The following is a 10,785-nucleotide window of genomic DNA, read 5'->3' on the forward strand; positions in this document are numbered from 1 at the left end:
TTACAGTGATAGGCTTTGTTCTTTGAAGAATCTGTTAAAAGGATGAGTTTACACCGCGTCAAGGCTCATAGTCTCTGAAATACTTGGGTAGTGTCTTTAAAAGTGGTAGGCTTGGTTGTGCAAGGACACCTCAATTTCTGATAGAGGAGGTTTTCCCTTGATCAGAAATTTACATCTCTTGTCTCTTATCTCAGCCCATAGCTCCTTTGCTTGGTTTTACTCAGAGGCCCTTGTCTCACCAAGTTACTTGTGGCTATACTCTCTTCTAATTCTTGGGCTTCTACTGCCTCACTTGGTTTTGTAGGCTGCTCTAGAGACACCTTGTTGGGCAATTTCTGTAAAATAGGAGTTAGTGCATAACATAATACTCAATAAATTACTTACCACCTGCAAAAACATCCAAACATAAACATGTTATGAAAATCAATCAATCTTTGGGTACTGACCAATTGGTACCCAATTGTTCTTGGTCTTTTCTTGGTTTCAATCCTGAAACCATTCTTTTCTTTTTACCAGGGTACCCCATTCTTGGCAGCAATTCCAATGTTCTGCCTGAATTCTTCTCGATTCTTAACTTTTTTTTAAAAGGAATTAGTCATCCGACTATCCAGATGTTAAACAGTACTAAGTCATATTTAAGACAACTTTGCCAGACTGTACATTCCATCGAAAGAAGAATTTATTTTTTTTATATTTTCATTAAAGAAGGATAGTCCCAGTGACACATGTATTACAAGTACCTCTATCTGAGGCATGATGGGATTACCATGCGAGTGGATTTACCTAAGCACAACTACTATGACGTGACCAAATTACCAGTCAACAACACTTTGAGTGAACCACAAGGTCCTCCAAGAGATCCAATCACCAGATTGTTTACAGAGAAGAGGATAACCTATGGCTCTTTGAAGTGGAAGGGCAAGAAACCCTAGCGTGATGTACGTCACACACCGACAAGGCAATAATGGAACCTTACACATATATCCTAGAGCATTTTCTTGAAGATGAGAAGGAAAACCAAGAGTGGATGCATGTCCTCCCAACCATATGACACATGTACCATAGAACCAAAGGCGACTTTCTATGATGGGGACAGCTATGATGTCATCCCCATCTGTGTGGTGACCCCGATCTTGGAGGAAGAGTTGCTCAAATTGAAGATCACTACAGATACATGGAAAAAAACACAAGTGAATGAAAAATGAACAATGAGTGTGACCATGATGGGTACATGACGGCGGAGGATAATCTAGTAACAATCGGTGGTCACTATAATGGGCTCATAACGGCTCAGCGCATTCTTCAAGATGGTTTATGCTCGCTATATTTATTCAGGGATGCTGTGATACATGTAAAATTTTGCGACATTCGCCAGAGGCATGCAACCAAACCCACCAACCAAGCTAACATGGCTCTGCAAGTCTCGTTGGCATGGCTGCCATTTGAGAAATAGGGTATAAATTTCATAGGCACGATCAATCCTGTAGGAAGCTACTAAAGATTGCAGCTCATCCACCGTGGAAAAGTTTCCCTATGAAAATACCTTGTGCAGGTTTGGCTCTCCACTTGAAGTTACTAGCTTCAAGGCACTCATTATGTCAATAAGCTTCTGCCTAACATTTTCTACAGGTCCAAGATCTTCCACCGAAAGTCTTGTTCTTACTACCCCATAGCAAATAGCCAAGCAGAGAGTAAAAATAAGGTACTGATCTCTCTGCTCCGCTAACTTGTCATCAGCATCCCTCCTCATGGGGGCCACAGGCTATTTTGGGTGCTACTTGGGCATACAAAACCGCATTCAAGGCCACAACTCATCGCTCGCCGTTTCAATGAATATTTGGCCTAGAGGCAATAGCACCAATGGAGTTCCAATACCAGTCAACTTGCTCAGGGTAGACTCCGCCATGGCAAGAACTCAGGCAAATGCAACACGTCTCCCTGAGCTCAAAGAAGAGCGCCCATTGGCAGCAAAAGCGTTACTGAGTAGAGCATCAAAGAAGAACATCTTGGCATAATAGATATTTGAAGACTTGCACATTTGGCAAGGGCTATTTGGTGCTTCTTTTTGAGGCTAAATCTGTCAAGAAAGCACAGAAGCTGCTTTTGGTGTGTTAAGGACCTTTCGTAACTGATGAAATCTTGCCACAAGGTGTTGTACAGCTCAGAACGTTGTCAAAAATTACCATGGGTCATGCCTGAAACCTTATCTTGTCACTGCAGAGCACTACAATTCGCCCCTTCAAGATTGGCTTGTAACAGGCCAAATACACTAGACAGTGAATGTGTCGAGAAAAGGCTGCCCCATGGGAATATTTGAGGCACCAAGACATGTACACAAGAGATGGCACGTAAGTTATAGGCTGCCTTAACTATCTAGCACGAGGCATTCTTCTGTAAAACAAAAGATAACTTCCTTCTAAGTTGGTATATCTTATCACTACGATTTCTCTCTATTTTTATATAGTATCTACCTCACACACAATGTGTGTGTGTGTGTGTGTGTGAGAGAGAGAGAGAGAGAGAAGACTAGACATTCAAAGAAACAGACCATGATCATCATCATGGGGCCCGAACAAAGAGCAATGCCGTGTGTCGGGCCCATTGTCGCCATGATCATCATGACCCGTAATTAAGAGCAATAACAGCAAACCCCTACATTCTACCAGGCAAGAGAAAGCCGCCCACTTGCAAAAATAAGGTTTAGCACCACAAACCCAACTGGAGATCTATTTGCTACAGCCAGCAATAGATCCTCTGGGCATCCACCAGGAGCAATGCGCACGTGAATCGTAAGCTCCTACAGACAAGGTTTAGTCACAAGACACCAAAATGTACAAAACCAGTGAGAACCTGCATAGAGTTGGATAGATACCATGTATCTCAATCCCACAGAGGCAAATATACATTGTTTTTCGTAACCAATAGCTACCTACACTAGCACCAAACACCTTAGGCACTACATGCACAGGCACCTGCTATCGTTATGCGTCCACTGCCTGAGAGATACCATCCCCCGCTAGGCTGTCGGCCTCATCTTCAATCAAGACAATTGTCTCCCCGGACCTCTGTTGAACATCAAACAACACATTATCAATACACAAACATATCAACACTTCTTAGATGTCAAAAAATGTCACTTCGTAAATACTCAACCCGGATGAGCTTGTTGACCATAGTTGTTCTCCCATGCTGCCCTCATCACTGCCTTCCTTGGAGCCATCTTCCTTGGAGCCTTCCGATGTGGAATCCGTCTTGGCTGGTGAACTCTCATCCCTAGGCAGTGGCACTCCTATACAATGTGGCACAAAATCTCCAGAGTGATCAGTCTCGATAATCTGCAGGTGTGCAAGTGTCTCTACCACATTGGAGGCAGTCGGCCTCTTGTAAGGATCTGAATGCAGCATGTCTCTTATCAATGTCTTCATCTTAATCCAACTCTCATTGCTCGAGGGCAGGTATACCAACACACTCTCCTCCTTCCCACAAATATGTTTCCACCCTTTGGTCTTGTAGGGTTTCAGCTTTCTCAGGCTTACTCCATTCAAGAGGTAGAGCAAATCAAGGTATATGGTTCCCATGGAGAAGATGTCTGCCGAACGTCCCCTACAACATTCTTGAGACTCGAAAAGGGGTGTTCCAACTTGCGCCGCAGACTTTGACAGCTTCTTGAAGTGCTTGGCGAGACCAAAATCAAGCCACACGGGGTATACGTCTAACTTCTGGGCTGAATCCTGTAAACTATTCACAAATATCCCCACATTTGAAGGTTTCACATCACGATGCTTGACGCAATTGGCATGAAGCGTTGCCAAGCCCCGAGCCATGCAAAGCATCCAATCCAAAATCATGTATCCAGCTATCTTCCGCTCCTTGGCTTCTTTCCACCACCTAAACTTGCAAGGCGCTGCGAGAAATTCTCCCAGATCTGTATCCACAAAAGGGTAGAGAATAAAATACATATCATTGCCCTGTTCGTATGACGCCCTCAAGCTAAGAAGATGCGGATCTTTTGGGAGACGTTGAAGCATCTCTAGCTCACGGCTGGCAGCCTCTTGTTCGTCCGCACCAACAAATCTTAGCTTCTTGCGGGCAAAGCTCACTTCACCCTCCTTCACCTCGTGCACGGTCCCAAAAGCCCCGCGTCGCATCCTGCTGCCCCTGACATCACAAAAGGGCACACTTTCATAAATCTTGAGGATGCGATGCTCCTTTTCGTCGAAGAACACGGCACAATACCGACTCTGTGCCTCATAAAGATCGTGTTGGAAGACCGCTGTCAAACCAGGGACCTTAGCAAGTTGCTCAGGAGAGTACGGGAGCCTACTGTCACATAACCCGGCTTTAGCTAATGCGAAGATGACCTCCCTGGGAAAGAAATCCGGCATACTATCAATTATCTTCCAAGTGATGCCCATGACCTTAGAAATAAAGTGACCCACTGTCATAGTAGATCTAGTGGTAATCTTCAGGTCTAAAAGTGGCATCTGCACAGCCTCTGGGCCAAACCTGGCAATCAACTCCTCCATTAGTTCGTCTGGATGCAGTTGCATGCGCTTCTTCGGCTCACTTTCTTCTGCGACATCAGGACCACTTCCTTTGAGGCGGAAGACTAAGTGAACAGTGCAGGATTTGTGGATGCCATAATAGCTCAATCTCCTCATAGAGTCCAACTGTCTGCCTGCAAAGATGAGCCTTTGCTCCTGAGGAAGAATGCCCAAGCGAGCATGGATAAGTGCCTGTAAGGAGAACACCTTTTCTCTCACGCCCAAAGTGACAGCTATGCTTTGGCCATGCTTCACGAAGATCTGCATCGTGCCATCCTCGGCAACCAACATGCTGCTCTTCTCCTTCTTAGGACGTAGGTCCTCCATAAACCTCCTCCTACGTACGCTTGTTCTGCAAAAGCGAGGCGTAACCCTCGGCTCTAACTGGCACGGAGGTGCGAATGTTTTTAATAAAAAACAGCCTAGCCAAAAGTGGAATTTGTTAAATAAAAAAACGGCCTGCCGATAAGTTCAAGTTCTCTTGCTGTGCAAGTTTTTGCCGCCCTTCAACTGGTGTCCTTTGCTGTTTTTGCGCCTTTAGGTATGTTACACCTCAATTGCAAAAGCTCATAATGTTGAAGGCTTTAGGGAAAGATAAGGCAAAAGGACCCTCTTTCCTATAAAAAGGCATGAACTACGCCTCTTTTCTATTGTAATTACTACTTTGTACATTGCGACAACATCATGACCTTTTGCAAGCTAGGCGTAGCATACCTAATTAGGTGCAGTGGGATTTTGTTATATCTAGGCCTTCATGCCACGTCATTGTCGGTGCCCAACAAGTTACAGGTTAACCCGCATGAATGAACATGCGGTTGAACAAAAAAATGTTCATTCACCACCCTACACACTCACGAGGGACTTGAACCCAAGACCCCACGTAAGAGGCAAGCAACTTAACCATCCAAACGTGTGCGCGATGGTGAAATGGCCAGCCAGTGACGTTTGAACATACTTATGTTCAAACACTGGCTGGCCACGAAAAAAAAGGGTGCCGGTTGCCAACGGCGATTGCCTGCCACACCGGTGGGGCAGGCAATCGCCACGGTGGCAACTGTACCAAGAAGTATCGTTAGCCTGTGTGATGGGGGTAGGAAGCCTAGTTAGGCTCATAATGTTGAAGATTATAAAGAATGATAAGGCAAAATGACCCTCTTTCCCATAAACGAAAGTGCCCAAAACTTCATGTGTTTTGAAATCACAAGGAGTGAATGTTGGGTGTATTAATGAAATGTGCTTCTTCTCTCGGCTCACTCGTCTGCACCCTTGCTGCGGTTAGCCTTTGGCTACGACTCGTGCTCTTTCTCTCCGCTTATACACACACCTACCCGCAGACAAACAGCTCTTTCCTTCAATTTTCCATTGGAGGTTAGCTCTTTTGTTGGGCTTTATTGCTTCTTTATCCCTAGCATAGAAGGGGAAAATGTCTAACACTTATTGGATAGAAGGGAAAATGTGAAAACAAATGGCATAGTTTATTGAAAAAAGGATGGAGAAACAGCAAAAGTTGTAGGTAGGCACTATTTTGAATATGAAAAGTGCGACTTTGCTTTCAAATTGTTGGGTTCTAAAGTCTTCCTATTATCTTACTCATGAGAGCTTTGCATTGCAAAAAAGTAACATAAACTCAAAATTTGAGGTTTGTACAAGCCCAAGGGTCCTTTCTATAGGTTTTTCACAATCTTTAGGAAGCCAAAAACAATTAACTTGAAGAATAAAAGCTCTCTGCACCTTTTAAAAAATCTCTCCTCCTTACACTTTTGAGCTTACTTCAATTAGCGCTTGTTATCCATTTAAACACTTTTGTGTTGCCCTTATGTGGTTATGGTATCTAGGGTTTTCTTCTACCTTGAATTTATCGAGAGAGAGAGAGAGAGAGAGAGAGAGAGAGAGAGAGAGAGAGAGAGAGAGAGAGAGAGAGAGAGAGAGAGAGATTATTTTTGTATGTATGTGTGCACATCTAGATTATATTTGTATGTATGTGCACACATCTCGATTATATATATGTGCACACATCTCGATCATATGTACGTTCGGAGGTGAGTTTGTTCCTTCATGATTGATAACTTTTGATGCATTGTTCCATAGCTTGTTGGTAATATTTCAACTTCATGGTTTGGTGTTTATCCTCATGAATAGATGGCGATCATGTGTCTTTTGAATGGTTAATGGTCACTTCATGTCTTGATGATTATCTTAAGCCTTTATGATTGGGATGATTTTTCTTGATTCTTGGAAAACCAAAAAGCCTAGATTTTGAGTAGTTCCATTTATGGTCATGCTACACCTAAAGGGATGATGGAACTTGTCTTTTGAGCTTTGCTTAAAGAGAGGATAAGCTTTGATGAAGAGGGTAGATGATGACCTTGTTGCATATACTAGAATGGGTTACTCAAAGCTAATAGCAATAAATGGTTTGCATGTCAAGAAATAGGACTTCTTAGTTCTAGGATTGCATTCAAGATTGCTTGAAAAGTTTCCATGCTTGATGGTTATGTGTTCTTGCTGATTTTCTCTTGACAAATCCTTTCTTAGAAAGGTTATGTGTCCATTACCTTGTATAAGGGATAAGAGAGTTGCATGGAATGTTGATGTAAGTACTTAGATGCAATTCTTTTGATACCTCAATGAATTGAAGGATTGTGTTCATTGTCCTTGAAAGCATGACATGTGATCTTCTTGCGTAAGTGAAGACATAATTTGAGATAGATTGTAAACCTCTTGAGCGTTGAATAGTTGAAGGACAATGATTCATGCCCAAGACTTTCTTTTGCTAGTTCTCAAGTCTTTGAAAAAAGGAAGTAGGCTTAGTACGGTCTCATGATTAGCTAGATTAGCTTGGTTGTTATATACCTGCGGGCAAGACGGAAACCTGACATGGTTGGTCCACTTGTATGATAAGGAATGCCTAGAGTGGTTGATCCAAGTATTGCTAACCTTTTTTTATTGCAATAGTAGGAGATGTTGATCTCAATTGAAGCTTCTTATGCGCGCCTTCTATGCATTGGTGTGGTTTTGATTGGTATTTTATCTTGCACAGCAAAGCGTGGTGTGAGATTGGTTCATACAAGACTCCACCAATCCCCAAATCTCCCATATTTTTGACTTTCTTTGTATAGTTTAGTGGGAGATCTTGGAGTTGCGCAGAAGTTACCAGTTCTTCACTGTGATAGTCAGAGTGCTATTGCCTTGGCAAGGAATCCGGTGTTTTATGCAAAGACAAAACACATTGATGTGCGACATCATTTTGTTCGAGGATGCCTGGTAGAGAAGAGACTTGACTTGGTGAAGATACATACCAGTGAGAACACAGCAAACACCCTTACTAAGAGCCTCTCCAGTGATTAGTTTTAGCATTGTTTGGGCATTACGTGAAGATGCTATTATTCTTCACTGTTTTGTATACTTTTTATAGTTGTTGGCATCTCACATTGGCCATTTAGTGGAAGAATGTTGGGTAAATGGCCTCAGTGGCCGACGCCCACCGCCCATCACTAACACTTACTAACCATAAGTGTATAGTATATACTAGTGAGCCACTCACTTATAGTATTATCATTACCGATAATACAGAAGGAGAGGGTAAGGCTCTCCCTCACCACTCCTATGTGTCGTCTCTCTCGCGCGCTCTCTTCCTCTCGTCTCAGCAGTTCCTTACTTCTGCGCACCGCTTCCCTTCATTGTTTCCCAATCATTGTGAGGATTTCTTCCTGCATTCATTAGAGACTATAAATACATAAGATGAATGGAATAAATTATTAGTATACAAAAGATGCAAGAATATACCTTGGATGTGAGTTTGGTAAGATAACATTTGGATCTCTTTCGGGATAAAATCTATAGATGGTGCGATCAAGCAAGGATGATGCCCTCTCTATATGGTATCTTTCTTTAAATAATGACATTTGTGCAACACGACGAGAGCTACCAACATCAAATAAGTCTTGTATAACATCCATCAAACTCCAAAACATCATTTTAAAATATTCGGCCTAAAAATACAATTCAATCATGCTTCTATTTGTAGGTTGAAGGCAGCATTCACATGCTTTTGCAATAACAGAACACAACACCCTAGATAATTCAGATTCACACACACACACACACACACACATTGCCTCCATGCAAGTCCACATGTTAGCATAGTATTTTTCTCCACAAATATATTTACTATTGCAATTCTAACAAGTTTTGCTACTAATGGTTATGGGGGCATTTATACCAGGACTAAGGAGGAAATATAAGCTAGCTTCCATATGAGTACACATCAACATTGATGTTTTGATAAATTTGATAGTGTTCACACTTCCAGATGTGCAAACATTGCCCGACTTTTGCGTCGTAGGCATTGCAATGGTGTCTGCTGTGACGTGCCAGGGAATGAATCTCATGGATGTGCAAAAGATTCTACCATCTTTTCTTGCATCATGTCTCCTTTGTTGTTGAAAAAATTGAAGACACATACCATAGACCATTCAATGACCTAAGACATAGAACTATCCAAATCTACATTTATACATGTTATTGAAAAAGTTAAAGACACATACCATGGACAATTCAATGACCTAAGGCATAGAACTACCAAAATCTACATTTATACATAGGAAGCCAATTAAATGGTCTGACATCGAAAAAATAACATGTTCCAAACCGCAAACATAGTTTTCCTCATGCCGTTACATTACACCAGATGGCTTGCGGTTGAAAATATAAGTGCAAAATACCATAGACCATATGCATAAACCATAACAATAACTATAAACAACCATAGCCATAACCATAATCAAAACCCTAACAAAACATGACCATAACAAAACATAATCATAAAACAAAGTTTACATGAAATTATGAGTTGCCATAAATAGAAGTTCAACACTTACAAAATATGCATGAAAAGTCTCCCATTTTTTGATTCCTAGATGCAAGCTCCCCACACTCTCCATATGCCTTGTTGTGGCCTCCTCTTGTTGCATGTATTTAGAAGGATTTGCTTCATGCTTTCTCCTTTCATCATTGTAATCTGTCTTCACTTTACGAGTGACATCAATATGCCAATGCTTCAAGACATCTACCATGCAATCCTTCACTCTCTTGGAAGGAACCTCTACACTACCTACTCTAGATAATAAAATCCTGCATGATTTGATCAATAACATGGTCCTTATTGTCTTTTGGGAGATGAGGGTATGTAGTCATGAAGTTGTTTTGGAAGACTTTATGACATATTTTGCATATATGCCTCTTCATTGCTTGCCCAACTTCATCCATGACCACATTGCCATTCTCTGATAAATAGCTCATTTGATCAAGGCTTGGTGGTTTTGTAGAGTATCTACATTTTGATTGTAAGTGTGGATTTGGAAAACACTCTCAAGTGGTGGACGTCATATGGATGGGTTTAAGGGTCTTTTGCGACCCCCATCACCATGGCTAGAGCTTTGTCTCCCACATTTACGCCCCACATTACCAGAGTGTCATGAGGGGGAGGCATTCTTATGGGCATTTCTTTTGGTGTGAAATTTGTGGTGGTGGTGTGGGTTGGGGTAGTGAATATATACATATACCTCCTTCAAAATACGTAATTTGTTTATTAACATAGTCCTTATTGTCTTTTGGGAGATGAGGGTATGTAGTCATGAAGTTGTTTTAGAATACTTTATGACATATTTTGCATAAATGCCTCCATTGCTTGCCCAACTTTATCCATGACCACATTGCTCAGTCTCTGATAAATAGCTCATTTGATCAAGACGATAGCTCATTTCATTTCCATGAATAAGGATCATAGCTCAATGTATGACCATATGCAGCTTGAAAACCAATCGGGCCAATAGCGGAATGATAAGAATTATTATATGCAAACTCCACGAAAGGCAAATAATCTTCCCACGATGTTAGACGAGATTGAATGTAGTATCTATGCATCTCTCCAAGAATTTGATTCACTATTTCTGTCCGATAATTTGTATGCACATGATAGGCTCAACTAAACAAAAGATTCATTCCAAGTGACTTCAATAATGAAGTCCAAAAGTGTCCAATAAACTTCAAATCGCCATAGAAACAAGCGACTTTGTACACACACGTACACACACACACACACACACACACACACACATATATATATATATGCATATATATATATATATATATATATATATATATATATATATGCATTAGCGCATAAGCATATCCCTAAGTGCATAAGCGCTAAGGCATAGACCTTAGGGCTTATGCATTA

General features: G+C 41.5%; 1 protein-coding gene across 1 annotated transcript; it reads right to left on the reverse strand.

Moving 5' to 3' along the window:
* Positions 1-2,812: 2,812 nt before the first annotated feature.
* Positions 2,813-5,100, reverse strand: LOC147640498 (uncharacterized). Its single transcript, XM_086781307.1, has 2 exons — positions 3,154-5,100; positions 2,813-3,065 (listed from the first exon to the last, which is right to left on the reverse strand). Exons 1-2 carry the CDS (start codon positions 4,869-4,871, stop codon positions 3,041-3,043), a joined length of 1,743 nt encoding a protein of 580 aa, XP_086637433.1. The 5' UTR covers positions 4,872-5,100; the 3' UTR covers positions 2,813-3,040.
* Between the last annotated feature and the right edge of the window lie 5,685 nt (positions 5,101-10,785).

The sequence above is a fragment of the Cibotium barometz genome, chromosome 3 (assembly GCF_041138505.1).
Source record: "Cibotium barometz isolate CiBa-2024 chromosome 3, ASM4113850v1, whole genome shotgun sequence".
Classification (NCBI taxonomy): domain Eukaryota; kingdom Viridiplantae; phylum Streptophyta; class Polypodiopsida; order Cyatheales; family Cibotiaceae; genus Cibotium; species Cibotium barometz.

Coding starts and splice junctions, on each gene's coding strand:
- LOC147640498 (XM_086781307.1), bottom strand. CDS start 4,871: ATGGAGGACCTACGTCCTAAGAAGGAGAAGAGCAGCATGTTGGTTGCC. Junction 3,066..3,153: donor TGGTCAACAAGCTCATCCGG/GTTGAGTATTTA, acceptor GATGTTCAACAG/AGGTCCGGGGAGACAATTGT.